Below are 19889 nucleotides of genomic sequence, written 5' to 3'. Positions count from 1 at the left end.
TATGCTTGTTTTAACCTTTCAGTTACTACACTTAATGCCTTGGTTTGACCACCTCATATGAGGACACAGCTGCACTATGATGTAAATACTGAAAAATATGATCCAAAACTGTAAAAAGATCCCCTATTTGAATGCCTTTCAGTCTTTCTTCTCAGGGTTCAGTGTCAGAAATAAGCAGTATGCTATCCATCGGAAATACCTCACTAAGAAAAGCCATATTCTTGACAGAAATCACACTTCCTTGTCCACTGGGTTGCAGATCTTCCCTGCCTCCCCACCCCTATACGTTCTGCTTTATGGTCTGCTCTGATCCAGCTGCTGCAGCTCTCAGTGCTCCCCGGCTGTCCTCGCCCACTCCCATGCTGCCGCTGGTGGTGTTGCTGAACTTCCTCCAGCACGCATTAGGAGCGATACTAATGTATAAATGACTATTTTCAGAGCTGTTTCAGAGAGGTTGACTAAAGCATGGTAATTAGTTACTTAATGTGTCTCTTTACCCTCCCTTCATCTTTGATATGCAAATAGCAAGGGGGAAATTCTGGCCCCCGTGAAGCAAAATGGCAAAGCCCTGAGTGCTCTCACCCATCCATGCCGCATGACACTTGAAGGACAGGAACAGGAGGAGACTGACATTTTGCAAAGAAAAAGCAAAACACATTGAAATGTTTAGCATTTTAAGTGGCACTAATTGGGACATGAAAGCACTGCAGCAGCTGTGAGTGCAGCAAGATCAGCAGGACATCCTCTTCTCCCTCATCCCTTCCCACCTGGACAAGAGGCAAGGAAGGAAGTACTACAGGAAGCTGGAGAGAACTTGGGAGGCAAATAGTGACTAGGCTGGGACATAGAAGGACAGGGAAGAGGCAAAGGAGAAGATGCTGAGTGGAGTGAGGGGCCATTGGCTTTCATGGTTCTGAGGGGAGTGGTCTGGGCATGAGGAGTAAGGGGGAGAGCCTTCCTGTGAGTTACTGTTTGCTTCTTGGGCAGTGCTTCACAGGGAAGCGGGGAAATGGGTTATTGAGCTTATTCTCCTTTTGTGGGAAAAGGAGTGGAGCAAGGATGTATTGTGCTGTTAATTCATGCACTTGATATAAAGGATACCTAGTGCTATGGTCCTTTAAAAGTCTGTTTGTAGCCTCACTTTAAGCTAATATTACTGTCAAATGCTAGTTTTTGTCCATGAGGCAGCACTGAGAAACCTTCCTGACAGCTTCTGGAAGGATATGGCTCTCTTCATCTCCCCCCCAGAGTATCTGCTGCGTGGGAAACCTTCCATTTTCTTACTGCATTGCCTCTGTTTTCTTTTGGAAGAAACTGAAACAGTTTAAAATGTTTTAATGGCTGCCTCAAGACTGAGTTATGTCAAGGGCTCCATACTAAGCTACAGCTCATTTTGAAAAGTCTGTGTTATTCCCCCCACAGAGATCTCAGTGCAGAACCTCAAAAAGAGAACTGGGAGGGTTCTAGAGTGTATTAAGATGAGATGTATCCACATAACTGTTCTGTCCTTATATGTTCCTTCTAGTGGTCTACTTTTCTCTCTCATCTCCAGTTTTGATGTATTTGAGCTGTGTTTTTCAGTGCTTTCTGACTTTATTATGAATAGCAAAGACGCTAGTTTCTCTTGCAGGGGGAGTAATGGAATGCAATAGGAAGCTGTAGGACTCACTTTGGCTTTCCCAGAAAAGTTTTTAAGACGGAAAAGCTAAACTTGTAAGATGGCTGCTTACCTCCCACTGCTGTTCTCATGGAGGCAAATGCCAAACTGGAGTGTTTTCTGTGCTGCTTTTTTGTGAAGGGTTTTGTTTCGGTTTTTTGTGAAGGGAGGTGGCAACTATCAATAATAGAATTCCACAAAAAGCATGAGATGCCTATTGAATTCCACCCTCTTTGAGAATTAAAACTTGCCTACTGCCAAACATAGATGGGATTTGGCTTTTATTTGCTCTGTCTTGGTACTTGCATATTTGAGGTAAGCGAGATGAAAATGGAAATAGCAAAGTTTAACATGTTAATTGCCAAGGTTATTAAGTTACAAGGTGTAAAATTTTCAAAACTATCTAAAGTAAGTTAGGTGCAGAAAGATTGGCCCATCTCTGTTGTTCTTGAACATAACAATGTTTGTTTTCCATCATCATCTAAGAAAAAGGTTTTATTAGACTTATAGGCTTCTGCTGATACCCAAGATAGGATAGGCAGTACATACATTAGTTTAATTTATCCTCTGTTAGTCATGTGAAATTCCATCATGACTATGAATCTGCAGTGGTTTAGATTTCTCTGTATGGGGATTCTACAAAGACTGAAAATACTGTTGGAAATACGAAGCTAGCCCAGGGGGTCAAGGGTGTGTGAGAGCTTTCAAAAGACATCCAATTACTATCACCATACTGCAAAATTCTCTGAATTACTGTTTGACTTACCTAGCCCAGGCTTTAAGTTCGAAACGTATTTAATTTAACTTCAACTCTTAACTTTATCTCCAAATAGAAACTATTTCCAAATAGTTCCTTGGTGTCACTTCCTTACTCTGGCCATATTCTTCACCTTTTCTGGTGCTCAGGACAAACTTTTTTTTATGTTGTAAAGAACTCCACAGAGCCTCAAAGTGTTTTGAGCTCTCACAGTACTGTTTTTTCCTCTTTGTCTAACATATCAGTTAGTCGGAAAATAAGACTTTTAGACTTGCACTATAGTATGCAAAACTCAAACTGGTTTAGCTATCCATTTTACTCTGATGTTTAAACAAACTAATTAGTAGCTCTGATAAAAGAATACTCGCAGGAAAAAAAAATCTTCTGACTTTTTGTATTCAGGTTATGTATTTTAAAATTTGTAACCTGTTTTCAGTAGCTCTTCAACAACTGAGTCAGATATAGATAAACTTGTAAGCCTTCTTTGAAACACAACACAGACCTCAACTGTATCTCAGATCAAGCTTGTACAACTCATCACAAGGCCCAGTCTATTTTATCTTCACTTTCTCTAGCCCCAGTTGTATACTGGCTTTAGAGAGCACATTGAGTGTGTTTGTTCTTCAGAAGTAATACCTAAAAGCTACCAACATATCAATAGGTACCAGGTAATGGCCAAAAATCGATTTACTTACAGGATCACTAAACAAAACCATAGTCTTGCATCTCTTTATTGAAAGCCAGTAATTTTGCATTGGGTAAAGCTAAAATTAAGAAAAAAGTAATGTTTCTTAACTAGAAGTAACGAGACAACTCTAACATCTTCTGTGCAGTGATATCAGCATCTTTTTAATTCTTTTTTTATTCATTTTGCATTTGGAACCTGTACTTTAAAACCTTTCCTCCAACAACAGATGACTAGTATGATCACATGTGTTGTGAAACCATTTTAGGTTCCAAGGTGGCAGAGGTGTTTTTGTTTTGCTTTTGCTTTTTTTTCTTTTCTGAGCTCCTCACTCCTCTTAAAAATTACCAAACTACATCTGCAAGTATGATGTTCTTTTTTAATGCACTGCTTTTCTAGTAGTGCATCCTTAGTTTTCTATTCCACAAGCATTTTATGAAATACTGCTTACAGAATGTAAAATAGTGGATTAGATGGTTGTTTGATGCCTCTGCATGTTTGCTGTATGACACAATCTCCATGGAGTATTTTTTCACCCTACACAGAGTGTATCATTAATTAAAGTCTCAAAGGTGTGCATAAATACATGTATGTGGGTGGATGTAACTGCTTTGTATAAGCTAGTGCTTGTGGAAGTAGGAGCACGTGAAAGCCACTGTTTCACAGTCTGCACTATGTTCATTTCATGGGACTTATCTGCAGAGCATGTTTCCTCCCTGGAGCAGATGTAAAGGCCGGGGACTGTGCAACCACTGTGAGTACAAACGAAGTGCTGCAGTGCGTGGAAGGGGCTCGTTTCCCCTGGGCGAGGCTGCCCACTGCTGCTTGGCATAACAAACTTTTAATGGAGTCGACGTAGGGCTAGTTCAGTGCCCGCCGCGTTCCCAAACTCCTAAGGGGGGTTTTGACCTTCGCTCGGGGGATTTTGACCTTAGCTCTGGCCGCCCCGGCTCCTTCCTGCCGCCGGGCCGGGCCGCAGCCCCGCCGGGCCGCCCCGCAGCGCGGGGCCGGGGCTGCCCCGGGAGACCCTGGGCCCCGCGCGGGGACCCTCTCCTCGAGGCGCGGCCTGGTCGGGCGCCGGGGCCGGGCGCCACTGGGGCCGGGCCGGGCCGCCTGCGGCTGGCCCCGCTGCCCCCGCCTTCAGAACCCCAGCAGCGGCGCGTCCCCCCCGGGGGCGCGGGCCCGAGCGGAGACCTCCGCGGGGAGGCGGCGGGGTCCCGCCAGGCCGCGCCGCGCCGTCCCGGCCGCCTCAGGGCGCCCCTGAGAGGCTGAGCTCCCGCGGGCCCAACGCAGCGCGGGCCGGGCGCCTGCTGCCTCGGGCCGCGCCGGGGCCTTGCGGCGCCCCGCGTCCCCCGCTCGCCCCCCGCCCGGCCCAGCCCGCGCCGGGCTGCGAACTACAGCTCCCAGCAGGCTCCGCGCGGGGCGGGCCGGCGTCAGCGGGGCGGGCGCATGCGCGGCGGCGGCGCCGTCGGTTGAGTAAGGCGGGGTGCGATTGGCTGCGGGCGGTGGCCGGGCGTGGGACGCGCAGTGACGGAAGGAGCGGGGCAAATGGCGGAGAGATGGTCCCGGGCCCCGTCCCGAGAGCGGCGATAATCCCGGCGCGGAGGAAGCGGCGCCGGAGGAGGCGGCGCCGGGGGCCCTAACGCCCGCACCACCCCGGGAGGGTGCCGCCGCTGCCGGGGAAGGGGCGGAGGCGTCCCGTCGGCGAGCGCCTTTCGCAGGCGGCAGATCGGCGGCCAGAAACCGCGGCGAGAGCCACATCCGCGGCGCCGCCCGGAACGCGCCGGGCCCGCGCCCGGGACCCGCCACCCCCCTGCCCTTGCCGCCACGACCGACGCCGAGGTAGGTGCCGGCAAGGAGGCGGCCGGGAGCGGCCGCCCGGCGCCCGAGGCCTGTGCGGGCCGCGGAGAAGGCCCCGGCACCCCGGCGGGCAGGAGCCGCCGGCCGCTGCCCCCAGCGCTGTCCTGCTTCCGGGGCGGCGGCGGCGGCCGCCTGGCGGGGCGCGGAGGACAGCCGCGGCCGCCCCCGGCCCGCCGGGAAGTTTTCGGGGCGGGAGTCGCAGGACTTTGCTCGGGGGTGAAGTGCGGGCTGGGGGCGGGGGGGGGCGGGGTGTGCGGCTTGCGAGGCCGGCGGGCTCTGCCGTTCGGCCCGGGTCGCGGGAGGCGCGGGCTGTCCCGCGGCCCGTGGACTTGTGTAATGGGGGTTGGTTTTCCTGCGGGGCGGGGGGAGGGGGCCGGGGAGGAAGGGAAATGACATCAGAAATCGCCGGGCGTGCACGGTGGGGTGACCCGGTTCCGCTAGCACCCCCCTCCCCCCCCCGCCGCAGGGGGAGGGAGGAAAAAAGAAACTGTCACCGTGGGATTTCATCAGCTTCTTCTGCCTCCGTGCATTTAACCTATTTTTCTTTTCTTTGATTATGTAAGAGGAACGGTGTAGAGAGGAGCAATGAGTAGGGATGGCTGATGGGCTTTCTGGGGAATTACTGGGTTTTTTATGTCTAGCTGGTCTGCCGAGTTAGCTCTGGGAAATACGGGAGAATTATGTTTCAGTGTTTTGCTTGTATTTACATTTCTTGCACTGCTCCAAATATCGCGTTGCAATGCAGGAGAGAGAGGCAGGGAGTGGAAACAGAGTGAAAATGACCAAGTTTTTTATTTCACACTGAGTGAAAAGCAAGGGAGAATTGTAAGTAAAAAGTAAAAATCCCATTCTGTTGATGTTCTCGTGTGAGGAGGTACATATGTATTTCCTTATCTTTAATCTCAGTCTAAGATATGAGTTTATGGCATAGTGTATTTATATTTTCCTGATACTCATCTTTTAACCTGTTTACATCATATCAAATATTTATTTGAGGTTTGATATTTTGATTCAGAACTCCTTATGAGATGATCTTACTTTTTAAACTTATAAATAGGAAAATGTAGATTGAGGAGCTCTACTTTCTGAAAATGAAGTCCTCTTGACTACGGGAATCTTCTCTTTAAAACTGCAAGGCACAACTCATAATTTAAATCTGCTGTTATTTTTTCAGACGCTGCAGATGTAGTGTTGGAAATACTTATTTGAGTCAGGGTTTAGGGGAGGAAAATGTGCTGGTGGTGAGTGAAGTGATTTTTTTTTTTTTTTTCTGTAAGAGTTGCATAGAAACTGAGATGTTAATAAATATTTCACTTCAGTTTCTATAGCTCTAAAAACTGGCCTTTTTGGTATAAAATATTTTGGTTACTGTTATAAGTATTTTCAAGCATCAGCAAAATAAAACTAGTAAGTTGGATTTGTTCTGCTGTTTGTTTTCTAAAGTATGTGGGGAATTTTTAGTTTCACTCTTGGATGGAAAATAGAAAATTAGAGCTACTTACAGGGGAGCGAAAAAAAAATTGGCAATGATGTGTCTGGAGCAGCACAGAGTAGGCTGATGACACCGTGGGGGAAAAAGAGGGCGGAGATGGGGTTGAAGAGTAGCATCTACTAGGAGCAACCAGAAGCAGTCTGCAGAATGCTGTTTCACAGCAGAATTCTGGTCAGTAGATAAGCACATGCCTTTGCCATCCATCTGCTAAACTGCTGGGGAGAAGAGTGTTTCCCAAAGTGATTGTTCCTGTATCTCTTCTGCATTGCAGCACCATCTGTCTGGTAAACTTCTAAATTCAAATTTGATACTGTTAATTCACTTAAAATTTGGTCAGACATAGATGATCTGATGAATTGCTCAGTTCATATGGTAAGTGAAGGTTGGCCTGGTCTGATAAAGGGAGACTGTTATTAGTGAGACAGTCTTGCTAGAACAAAGTGATAGAATGACATTTCTGGAAACCAGTCTGGCAAGACTGGCAGAAGCTAGTCTAGCACTTCAGGTTGAGAAACTGTGAGTGTTGAGATGAAAACTAGAATATGGAAGAAAGACAGTATACCACATATTCAGGGGAATAATAATAAAAACAGTTGTCTCGAACAAATAGATCATGTGATAAGTTTATTAACAACGATTTTAAGTGCTATTTGTCATATACTTTACTATATACGAAGGCAGTTGACACACTTTAAAAGTTGAACATCTTTGATTCTGTAGCTTAAATAAATGCCCCTCTTTTTTAACGGACTTTTCTCCAGTATGGAGAGTAATTTCAGAGAGAAAGATGGACTTGATTAGATTCAGGCTGACTATAAAGAATTCCAATTTCCTATTCATGTTTGGGCCAAAAAGAAAAGAAAGAGAGAGAAATATGCTGGTTTACAAAACAGATATGATCGTTTTGTTTTTATGTTGTCATTTGTCCAGTAGTTGAAGTATTTGTTTTGGGAAAAAGAAACAAAGTGGTCTGTCTTCCTTCTTGAGTTAAACAAAAGTAGGAACAGAACACACGCAGGGAACTGTTTAAATGTGTTCCTGTTTAATCTGTTCATATTTAAACTTTATTCTTCTGAGAGAGCAAACTGTGAATCGGGCTACTGTTGTAACAGCCAGTAAACAGTCACGATTTATGCTGGTCTGCATAAGGTGTCCTCCATGTTCTTAGAAATGGATTGAGAAGTGTCTCTTTGTTCCTGTCCCTTGATCAATCGGGTTTACTCATGGGGGATTGCTGTATACCAGTCTTGACCATGGCTGTGCAGACAGCATAAACCACATCGTATTACAGAATAATATGCTCGCTAAGTAAGTCTGAGTGTGCGAGAAGAACATGGGGTGAAGTTGTCATTGTTATTTGTGACTAATTAGTATTTAAAATATCTATAGCAACTTGAAATATTCTAACAGGTTTTTTTATTTAACTACAAAGAGTCTTTTTAAAGCCATACTGTGTTATTGGACTCTAGCAGAGAGCTGTGTGTTCAGATGTGGTGAAAATATTGTTTAGTTTTCTGCTGGTGTTTCATGAAAGTAGTGGCATCTATACTTGAAAATATAAAATTAGAGCAAAGCAATACCAAAAATAATGTATTCATAGCAGATTTTTCTTAAGGATCCATTGTGCCATTGTTTTATAAATGTGCAAGTAACTGAATTTCGAGTTAAGTTGGTAGATGCGTTACTTATTGCAGAAACTTTTGACATAATGACATTCACATGTAAATGAGTTAGTCTATAGAAAGAAGCAGATGATGTATCTGTTGCTCGTGTGAAATGTACATGCCTGGTGCTCGTAGGCCCAATAAAGGATGGAAGTACAATCATTTGCACTAAAAAGTTGGTGAATTTATGTTTCTTCTTTCTTTTCCAACAGAGAATATGAAACAGGAGCCAAAATGACATCCCGATTTGGAAAGACCTACAGCCGGAAAGGGGGAAACGGCAGTTCCAAGTTTGACGAAGTATTTTCCAACAAACGGACCACCCTTAGTACAAAATGGGGAGAAACCACCTTCATGGCCAAATTAGGACAGAAGAGGCCCAGTGTCAAACCAGATATTTCTGAAGTTCCTAAAAAACCCAAAGTTGAAGATGAGGTAACAGAGGATCCATTTGGATTTGACAGTGATGAAGAATCTCTTCCTGTGTCTTCAAAGAATGTGTCACAGGCTAAAAGCTCCTCTCAGCTGGAACCTGGTGAAGCTGCTCAGTCTGAGGACTTCAGTCCTCTACTTGAAGCTAACAGCAGAATTAGTCAGCCAGACAGTGGAGAAAACGTTGCACCCAGCAAGTGCATCTCTTTTGACAATACTGTTCCTCTCTTAAAAGAAAAGAGCACAAGCAAAAACATGGAAGATGGAGAATGCAAAGGCAGCAGTGCTAAACTTGGAATTGCAGGTACGTTTACTCAACTGTCCAGATGGTTCTGTTCTCCTCTGATTTTTACTAATCTACATTTAGACTTTGTTTTTTCAGGGGTTGGTTAAATGTTCTAATAAAACTGTGGGGCAATCAATTCTTAATTGTAAGAAATTGTAAAGGATACGCTATTTAACTAAAAACACCAGGAAGCATTCTGCATTTTTCTCTGTCTGAGATCCTTGGCACGCTTATCATTATGTCTGCAAATTGAGGTACAGTGCTTTAGATTCAACGTAGTATGTTAGTCCACCTCGAATAGAATGGAATAATAATCTTCCTTTTCTAGAATTTGTTCTAAGCTCAGTGCATTTCTGTTTGTTTTTTTTTTAACGTGTAGTATTTTGAAGAGTGATGCGTTGGTAATAATAGAATGCTTTATTCTTAAGTTGGTGGCTTGAATTTAGTGCGGGTACATGGTTACTACCATGCAAGTGCAGATACAGCTTACAACCTGCCTTATTTAATTATTTGGATGGAAAAAGTAGTTTTCTGAACTTCAGTTGCACAAAGGGATATATTTTTTTTTTTTTAATTAGCACATCTTTTTATGTACGCATTGATAAAGCTTTAGACTCATGAAACAGAATTCTGTCACATGTCTTTTAGGGGCCGTTGTCAGGCTTTGAAGTGTTTGTAAAATATCTTAATACTTTTGAGAGGGAATTCACAAACCCCATGGAGCTGAACATTGCTGTAGTTTTGTTCAAGTCATTCTTAGACAAGATCAGATGTTGTTGTACCTTATTAGAAGTTTTTGTATAGTGGGCTGATTAAACCGCAGCTTCTAAAATTGGGCAGAAGATCACATTAGATGAACCTTGAGGAAGGTGATACCTACTGACTTGCTCTGGGTTATCATAAACAACTTTAATGAGAAGAACTTACATAACTTTGAATTCTCAGATATAGTTAAGTTAGCCCAAGGATCAGAAATCTGAGTGGACTTGTTCTGTTGTAATACAGTGGACAAGAAGATACTGAATAGTGGAAGATATGTGTAGCTCAGTTATTTGCAAGATAAATTTTTTAGTGATATAATACAAAAAAACCAAAAAATGTTGATTTGAACCGTAGTTTGACAGACATATTGGTGGGACGTGTAGTTGTCTTTTGATCTTACTCTTATTTTTGCTGCTGAAATATTTCTCGTTTTCATATGGTTTTCTGCAGTCTATTTATCTGTAAGTATGATCCACCTTCAGTCTGGAAATGCAATTTATGTTTTGCTAAGTTTGAATATAGTTTTCATAAGAGATTGAATAGATTCATCCCCAAATATTTACAAGGAGAAGAAATAGTAATGAGTTTCCTTGGTTGTTAATGAGAGATTGTAGTAGAGCAGGTTTTACAGTGAAATGGTTTCCACGTAGAAAAGCTTTGTTAGAACAGTATTTTTCAGGTTGGAAAAGAAAATGAGAGCTGTGGGGAGAAAATGTGATGGAGCTCTGAAAATCCATAGTGCATGAAAGGCCAAGAGGAACATTCTTCAGCAGTTTCATTGGTGCTTCCTGGTTCCAGTATTGTGGAAAACAATAAAATACAATATTTAGTGCAGAAAAACTTTTTAATTTGATGCTTATTTAAATTCTAGAACTCCTTGTTAGACAATACTATATATACCATAAATATAGACAACTCTAAAAGGAATGAAGCTGATGAATCTTGGTGGATAAGTGTATCGGTGGCTGTTGAGTGTGGTGGTGGTCTGGATGCGGAGGGGGAAGTTACTTAAACAACAGTTTTAAGGAATTCCATTCTTGTGTGCTTTCCTGAAGTATTTATTACTGACTGCAATTCAGCCAGAAGTAGTGAAGGACAAGGTGGATCTTGATCTGATGATACTGTTCTTTCAGAATCTATTACATTCTGTTTACACCCAGTCAAATGAAGATAAAACCTCATTTCATAGCTTTCTTCAGAAATTAAATTCAACTGAGAATGAATCTTTGCAAAACATACTAGGAGGGTCTTTAAGGGTAAGGAAACCAAGACTGTAGTTTTGGTGATAGTGTTTATTTTGGACAGTTAGCGTAAATGAAACTTGGATGGTTTAAGCAGCTATTATGCTTGTGTAGACTGATCCAAAATAAATAAAAATTGTCTCTTGAGTACGTCACTCAGAACATTGAGCAATTAGAGATAGTGGTATAGTTAGCCAGTGTCAATGTAGGTACTTCAAAGGTTTCTTTGTTCTGTTGACTATTAAGTAAAGTTTGATGGTATGAGGCTGTCTTTCAGAACTGGAGAGAGTTAATTTTATTGATTTGGGGTTGGGGGCATGGGTGAAGGTGGAACTTGGGGGAGAAAAACTGAGTAACAATAAAAAGGTTGTTTCTTGTTGTGTGATCTCCTAAGGTATAGTGTATGCACTTCTTCTGCTTACATGTCCTCACCCTCCCCATAATCATTTTCCCCTTCTTGGTGACTCTTGAACTCCACCGGGTTCAACCAGATTTGTTCAAAGGGCTTAGATCCTTGAGGCAGCAAGCTCTACTATTCCTGAAGAGGAAAGAAAGGGGGCAGGAGGAAGGCAAGCAGATAGAATGATATTAATATTCCCAGTGTGAGAGACACTGCAGTGTGAGCTCAACCTTAACCCACATACAACAGTGTATCTCTAGGCTATATTGGTACTGATGTTCATGAAAGTGCTTGTTAACTTGTTTTAAGTGCAATTTGCTAGTCCTTGTCCTGATACTGACTAGACAGTGCATGAATTGAGGTCTCAAGACTTACTGATAGCATGTGCCATCATTGTGTCTTAATTCTTAAGCTAGGTGAAATAAGGTTAAGAATTAGAACAAGGTGAAAACTGTGACTTAACATGGCTATGGGCAAGCTGAGAGCTACAGTTTAGCCTGCTAGTTCTGCTCCAAATGCATTATCCTGCCTCAATGTCCGTTTCTTTGGACATTAAAATGAAGGTGATGCAATGTCAGTTAACTTTAACTAATGTTTGGCATTAAGAAGCAGTTCATTTTTTGGGTTGTTTTAATAGTTGTGCAACTGTCTAACACAGTTGAGGACCTGTATCTTTCATTTACAATGGTATGACTTACTGGTCTCTCTGGGGTTTTTTCGTGGTTTTTTTTTTTTTTGGATAGCCTTCAGCTAGTGTTTGTAACAGTCTCATTTTAAAGGCTTTGAGAAGCTCTTAATGTGGAAAGCTTCTTATAATCTTACCCTAATGTTGCTTGATCAAGACTTAATACTGTCAGAAGAATGTTCATGAGTAGTCCTGTACGTAACAGGTAATTTACAGATAGCAGGAGTTCAGGTAAATTAGAAATAGCAAAAGAGTATTCGGTATTAACAGTTACTGTTAGGTCACTTTTGTTAAGGTAGGAGGACTTGGTGGCTAGAAAGTAAGTCAAGTCATTGGAAAAACATTATACTGGTAATTCATATCAAGCAAAAATGCAACAACTTAGTAGTTAGAAGGTGAGCTTTTTTATGAGAGAGTCTTACAGTAGGATAAGGTGAAAACCCACAGAGCAATACTTACTTGTATTTCTGAAGCACCTTGGTGGGTTTTTGTTTATTTGTTTTTTAAACTGTTAAGCTTATTCTGTAAGGCATAAATCCAAATAGTATTTCACACTAAATTCACCTGCACACAAACTTTAATGTAAAAACACTTACAGCCTTGCAGAGCAAATTGTGAGGTGCTAGTTTTAAAAAAATTTCTAGTAACTTTGTTCTTAGAATATTTATGTTAGCTTGTGTGTTGAAATTAGCGTAGTATGATTTTTCAGATGAAAATTAAAGTCAAAGCTTGATGAATTTTAAAGATGGTATGGCATTCCGTAATTATATTAGTGTATGAATACGTTTCAGATTGGATAACTACTTTCCCTACTCTGGCTATTTCAGTCTAGGGAAATACTACTGGCATTCTTATGTACATGTTTGTGTTTTGACTCTGGATGTCATGATGACCTGCTGTCTTTTGCTTGTGTGCCCGGTGCTGAGCTCTGTAACTCAGGCCTTTGGAGGGTCTAGTCCAAGATGTTGATGCTGTTCATCTGAGAAGGCACTTGGGTCAAGAGATGTCTCAAGTGGTTGGATGATCTCTCTCATCTTTGCACACCTCATATTCCTGTTTGTGGACTATGAAATAATATTACTTATTTACATTAATTCTAAGTTAAAGCACTAGGTATTTAATGATGCTTTTAACTGAGAAGTATTTTAGTTGGGCATGGATTAAGTCTGATTTGTTTTAAAGCCTCTGAGTTTATTTCTTGAAAATATATTTTGCTTGCTGTGGAGAAATAGAAAATAGAATGGCTTAAAATGTCTTTTCGGAATACAGAGCAGTGTAGGAATAGTATCCCTTTCTGCTGTGTTGTGATGCTAAGTACAGATTTTGTGGTTATTGCCTCGGCAGTGCCCTTTGAGGCTTTTTAAGATTAAAAGGACAAATTATTGCATGTAAAGTATTTGTGATACTTGCATTTTTTTTCTCCTAACATTTAGAGTAATATGAAAATAGCTATTCTGCATCTTGTCATTTGTTGCTAGGTACTGGTATGCAAACAAGTCTTTGTTCTGGAAGTAGTTTTGCTCTTGATGCTGTAAGGAAACATTTACCTGTTGTTTGCTATTCAGTTCTTTTGTGTTTCTGGGTAGTTCTTAATGCCCTAATTTTTCACTTGGGGCTCATGCACATATCGATAGCACATCAAAATGGCAAATGCAATCCTTCATAATAACTTATGCTTATGCAATGCAGGAGTAAAGGGATACAACTGTGCTTAACTACTTCATGACCCAATATGCAGAATCTAGTCGTGTTTAGTTGCTTGAAAAGCATACTGAGTGAATAATTTGCAGAAAACGGTTGCCCTGAAAAGAAGATAGTTCAAGTCATCAGGTCTGTTCCTACCAGACTATCCTGATAGTACCGTAGTGAATGTGTCTGCAATGCCTCTGCATCCTGATTATGTGGGTGTGGGAGCCCTATCTTTAGAGTTAAGTTTCAACTTCTCAAATGCAAGTTTGTTACGTAATTACATTTGACAATAAGATTTGCCAGAGTATTCCTTTCAAATTGTTTTAGAGCTTCTATTTTGTGTTTAATGGTGACATGGATATTTAAGATAATACTTAGGTCTGAGCAGTCGTACCTTTCTTCCTCTGCAGAGCTGTTGAGTGCAATTTATTTACCTCTTGAGGAAGAATTTCAGTTTAGTAATTTTCTGTCCAAAAATGGAGCAAAAAGTTTGAGGTCTGAGCATTTGGCTCTCTTAAGAGACAGCTGGCAGCAACCATGATTAAAAAGAACTGCAGCTGTGCTCTGGCTGGCTCAAAGTGTTAAGAAACTGATAGCAGAGAAGGGTAAAGGTCTGCCAGAAAATATGTATGCCCATAGAATTTCAGTGTTACGAGGTTTATTTAGATGGCAGTAGTTATGCTGAGTATATAGATAGTTGGGGTTTATCCACAAGTCCTCTCTTCTTCAATTGTTTTTGCTATGTTTCCCACTTTTAAAGATACCCTTCTCCCCTTACACGCAGAATTTTCTTGCTGTGTCAGTAGCCCAAGTTCAAACTAGTGTGATAATTGTTCTCAATTTTTTTTTGCTTTGGTATTACTCTGATACTGCTTTGAAGATTTGGTGTTGGTTTTTTTCTTCAATGTTTTTCAAAAGTCTGAAATGACTGAAGTTCTGTTTAAATTTCAGTATTTATACTGGTTTGCTAAAATAGCAATACAGGAAAAAGACCCCAGTATTTAGGAAGGAATCTTCTCATTTCTGCAACATATTTTTCCTAGTGACAGGGAAATGCATACTGTGTATGTCCACGTACAGAGCACACAAAACTTTTTTCCCTCAATCTGTAACTCCCCTTTCCCAAACAACAATGAGATTCTCAATACCTTTTTTGGAATGCATACTTTTAAAATAATTATTTCTTTATGATCTTGTACAATGAACAGTTGGTTTTTAAAAGGTCAAACTTTTGACTGCTTCTTAACTTCTTTCATGTTAAAAAGTTGAAATAACTTTGCATTCAAAACAGTTGGTCAGTACTTGTAGAAGAAAAAAACCTGTTAACGTGCATGCCTTTTAAGCAGGCCAAAGCATGCAGGAAAGCAGAAAACAGTTGGTAAGGAAGCCATTTCAGGTTCAAACTGCCGAGATCTTATTAACTGTATGGAAAATGTTTTTCAAGTTCAAACTTAGCTCACATTTTCTTTTAAGAAACTGCTACTGTATTCAGTAGAGGGTTTCAACATATCTATGAGTAGTGTCTGAATTCAGACTGACTTAGCCGAAGGATACATTTATTTTGACAGTTATTAGTGCTGCTATGTTATAATATGCTTTAATACCCTTTTTCATAAGGGCTCATACTACAGAAGTTGGTGAAAACAAGTTGTTTTTTTTTTTGGCATGTGCCAGCCCCTTATGTTGCCCATGACACTTTGTCTTGTTTTCCCTACAAGGGCAAAGTAGTTAGCTTCCTGGGTCAGCTTTCTCCTGCTGCTCTGAGCAAAAGGTGCCCTTATGAGCTACCAGTGAGGAATAATGTGTCTCTTTCACTGGACTTTCCATCAGAGGTGAACACATGGTACAGCTGGTTCAGGCTCTGACAACTCTTGTATTATAGAGTGTAGCAGCTCTTCTGACTACTGGATTTGATGTTGCACAATTTCTTGTCTCTTCAGGACCATTTTATTTTTAGATTTCCAACCAAGTAGTCTTGCTTGCAGTGTTGTAGAGTTCTTCAAAGCTTAATTCTTTGCTGGAAGACAAAAACTAGTTTTCTTTCTGTAGGAAGGGGGTTTAGCATTGTTTACTAAAACTGCAGTTTGTCCTTCATTTGAGAGTTATGGACTTTGCATGCAAGTTGGGTGTGGGCATTGATAACATGTTGCGTGGTTTGTTGGGTTTTTACATAATATCAGTGTCTGTAGAGTCACATCATAATTTATATTGTTATGAATGTAGATAGATACAGATGTGAGGCAGTGTTAAAAAAAAAAAAGTAATGTTTGTCTTGTAAGTACTCACCAGAAGAAAAACTGACTTTAAATGAGGTTTTCAGAATGTTGTAGAAGAGTTTTAAGCAAGATTAAAAGGAAGAGTGAAGGAGGAATGATAGTTATTCCAGCTGTGAAAGACAAGCTATAAGGCTATAGGTGCAAATTGGACAAAAATACTTACCGGGGAAACCAAAAAGGGTCGAAGTGCAAGGGAAGTTATAGGGCTTTAATTTGATAGAAATTGAGAGGCTGGATGTAGCTGATGACAAGCAGCCTAGGTTAATTTTTAGTTATATTTTAACTGGAGGAGGAAATGCCTTTAGTAATGAAGGAGTAAATTAGTAATTTTGAGGTTTGGTGTTTTTCCCCAAAAATGTTTGCTGGGAAGGCAGTTGTGCTGAACACAGCACTATGTGTGGTTTGGCCAAGTACGTGTGTATAGATTGGTATGAAGGTGGTATTGAGATACGCAGTGACTTTAAGATACAATGAAAGATCAGTGATCAGGCAGAGTATCTGATGATTGCTAGCTGAAGAAGTAGAAGAGGAGGGGGAAAGCAGCTAGATTGTTACTTCAAAAAACATCTTCCCATACCATTGAAAATTGTGCCTGAGATAAAGGCTAGTGATTAGCTCTGTGAATGTTTTCTGCACAAGAGGGAAGGTGGTCATGTCAGCCTACACCCCCGTGAACGGCTTCCATTTCCATTGAAATACAAGGACTTAAAAAGCTGTACACTGGCTGACAGGAGGTGTCATTTTTGCACCAGTGTAAGACAACCTTTCAGAATGCCTGCTGGTAGCACGTTTTCCCAGTGGAAAAAAGTCAACAAGGAATTACTTCTTATGGCTTAGGGGTCCAAGGTGAGAAGCAATAATGTGGTGGTTAGAGTTCAGCCTTTCATAGGGTGGAGCCATAGCATGGTGGGGTGTTGTGCTAACAGCAGCAGCAGCAGCAGAACGTTTCATGTTCTGAAAATGTGAAAATCTGTTGGGTTCATGGAATGAAAATAATGGTTTATTAGAGATGCTGAACACTGTGTTACCAAACTGAAAGGCTGCATCTAGGTGATTTGAGAGAAGAAGAGGTGTCTTCTGTCTTCCAAGCTACATGTTTAGAAGAATAGCTACTCTAACTGAAATGATGTAATGTGATTGAGAACTTGTTTCATACATAGTCTTAATAAATAATAAATTCAAACTTTTCTTATAAATTGCCTTAGAATTTTGATATTCAGGGTGCTGGAAAGGAAACAAGAAAAGCAAACTATTCTTAAGGAAAATAATTCTGTGATGGCAGTACATTAAATCTCATCACTTTAAGGTTTTCTGTGGAATTCTTCTGCAAAAGAAGATGCCGCTTAAAACATCTGCAGAGGCAAACAGTGTCTATCCAACCTGCACGTAAACTTGTTGGGAACTCATTTTGATTCAAAGAGAGTAAAGAACCAGAATTACTTAAGAATTTGTAATCATAGCTATGGATGTGGTGGTTCTATAATTTTAGCTATTTTAGTGATCGTCAACCATGAAACTCGTCTTGAGAGTCTAATCTTCTGAGGCTCTTACGCTTCATATCTTCTGTTTATGCCTGCTAACGGGCACTGCTTTTCAAGATCTTATGGGCATCAATGGATAATGATGGATCTAAATAAATTTTGTCCATTTCTTAGAATTGTGTATTTTATATCTGTAAGCATTTTCTGTGTTTCCCAGCTGTTTGATCATAGGCAGAAAATGGATCAAAGGAGTTTAGTCTGTAACCTTTTCTCCTTACCAACCAAAACATTTCCAGTGTAGAGTAGAAGAGAGAAACTGTAATGAAATTTTTCTTATTTGGAGAAAAAGCATGGCTTCTCTGCAGTTGCTGGTTTTCTGTCCAAACCAGAGAAGACACTGTGTGTATGTCTCATTTGGGCTCTCTTCCCAGAAATGAGGAATCTGATACAAGCACCTGGTAAAGATTCGTCTTTCCCTTTAGCTTGGTCAGCTTCAAGTTGTAGAGTAAAGTGGTGTAGCTTTATGCTTGGGAACATTGGTGGTGGTGTAATGGAGCTGTAATAAATGTTTCCGAGTGTTCAGGAACATCAGGCAGAGCTGTAGCTCATAATGAGCTTAAAAAACTGTTTCCTACATCCTGTGTCAGTGGTCTGTTCATGAGCTGTAGCCTGTTAATGTATGTGCCCTCAGTAGCTGGAGGGATCTGAAGGCCCTGGATACATTTTTTTTTTTCTTACTGCCTTCTTTTCCTTGATGTTTTGTTTTTCTTGCTTTTCCATCTGTCTTAGTAGTCAGGTGTCTATTTAAAGAGGAAAAAAAGAGGAATATAAAATTGGCATCATGCCACCTGCCTGCCCTTTTAAAGATTTCATTGCTTCTGACTAACTTGAACATTATCTATACATTCGCAATGAATTCTGTGAATTTGTATGGCTAATACTAAAAGAAACCTAGTTTAAGCTTATAGATTTGTTTCCTGTGTATAATAATTCAGTCATGCTCCTTTTGGTATTAAAATGAAGGCTTCTACAGCTGGTTACACAGCAATGAAGGAGCATCAGATCTCATGCTACAAAAGCTATAGAAGGCAATATGTCTTTTGTTTGTAGCTTGGAGGATGCTTTTGTTAGCATTCATCAAGAATTGCTACAAATGAGAGAAAACTAACCTGGAGTTCAAGTTAGTAGGGCTAACATTTAGTACTGGCAACTCTTCCATGAGTAAATAGAAGAAATAAGCATTTATATTGCATATGTGATTATAGTATTTTGACATCTCAGCATGTTTTCTTAGCATACCAAGGCTAATATTGACTGTCCTTTTGTTTTCTTCAATTTCCTAATAACGTTTGTACTTGTTAACTAGTTCTGATCAAACTTTGAGTGGTAAGGAGAGATTTAAAAGATACAATGCTATTTCAAGTGCCATGAAAAATGGTGAAGTGAAAAAACTGACTTGAATTGATTCATCTGTTCCCTTACCTCTCTCTTGTCTGCACGCTGGTATGGAAAATGTGGTTATAACTGGGTCCCTAATCCATTTGAAAAGGCAGCAGCAAGCCAGCTAGCCAGCACATGTTGTGGCGCATGATCTGCAGTGTGTGCTGTCTGCTGCCCAGTCAAGCAGGCTGGTGTTGAGGAGGCTGTGGGGAGGCAGTGGTTGAGTTGTGGGGAAACGAGCTTTGTGTGCTCTGTGAGCCCTGAATCTGTTCAGGACAGAAATTTACATTAAGAGACATTGTTCTCACAGCCTAAGAGACTGCTCTGTGCTCCAAGTAACTTAAAATAGCAAATAAGGTTCTGCGGCTCTATCACTGAATTGTTAACAAAAGCATATAGTGTTTGACTTCAGGCAATTAGTGTTAGACCATTAATGATGATTTGATTTTTATGGAGCTGAAAATATTTTCAGACTTGGAGCCAAGCAACTAAGTCTTGTAAGTTAAATGGAAATGAAATTGAAATGGGGACTAGGCTGGAGGATACATTTCTGGATGGTTGGCTTGGATTATGGTCATTTTTTTGCCAAGAAGACTGTTTGGTTTCCTAAAGGATTTTTTTCCTTCACTTAGTTTTGGATTCCATCTTGGTATGTGCTGTACCTTAAGGATCAGGGTATGAAATTGTTAACTCTTGCAGCTTCAGTAGTTGATGGAGAGAGTGGTATCTTTTCTCCAAACTTCAGTGTTTCCTCTTTAAGTAAAAAGGCTCTGTCAAACTTTTAATCTCCTGTGAGAAATTATAAGAATTGTTTTTATGGTTTCCCCTTTCTGCATTAACCTGCTCACTGCTTTTAGCCCCTGCCTGGAGCAGGTTTTGACCAAGTTTGAGTTAATGCAATGGTAAATGCCATTATGATGAACCTTGAGCAGGAATGAGGATGGTTCTTGTAATGTGTACCCAAATGCTAAAAGTCTAACGCTAGGTGATCAGTCAATCATATCAATATAGTTTCATTACTGTAAGTATTCTAGTATGTCATCAACGATGATATGAGAAAATACCAGTTTGAGCTGTCTAAA

The 19889-nt window shown here is 41.0% G+C and overlaps 1 protein-coding gene across 5 annotated transcripts in view; it reads left to right on the top strand.

The window, feature by feature from the left end:
- Nucleotides 1–3745: 3745 nt before the first annotated feature.
- The window catches only part of WAPL (WAPL cohesin release factor), a 74570-nt gene continuing 58426 nt past the window's right edge, over nt 3746–19889 (top strand). Inside the window, exons 1-2 of one of the 5 annotated variants that reach the window (XM_072869315.1) lie at nt 3746–3853; nt 8328–8851. In XM_072869315.1, coding sequence (XP_072725416.1) covers nt 8350–8851 — 502 coding nt within the window. In that variant the 5' untranslated portion in view covers nt 3746–3853; nt 8328–8349. Of the gene's footprint in view, nt 3854–4634; nt 4942–5426; nt 5785–5877; nt 6736–8327; nt 8852–19889 lie in introns of those variants that run through there. The other 4 variants (XM_072869317.1, XM_072869316.1, XM_072869314.1 and 1 more) reach the window with 4 other exon arrangements.

Source organism: Ciconia boyciana, chromosome 8 (assembly GCF_034638445.1).
Source record: "Ciconia boyciana chromosome 8, ASM3463844v1, whole genome shotgun sequence".
Classification (NCBI taxonomy): domain Eukaryota; kingdom Metazoa; phylum Chordata; class Aves; order Ciconiiformes; family Ciconiidae; genus Ciconia; species Ciconia boyciana.
Note: the sequence above shows the minus strand (reverse complement) of the source record. Positions and strands in the feature narration are given on the sequence as shown.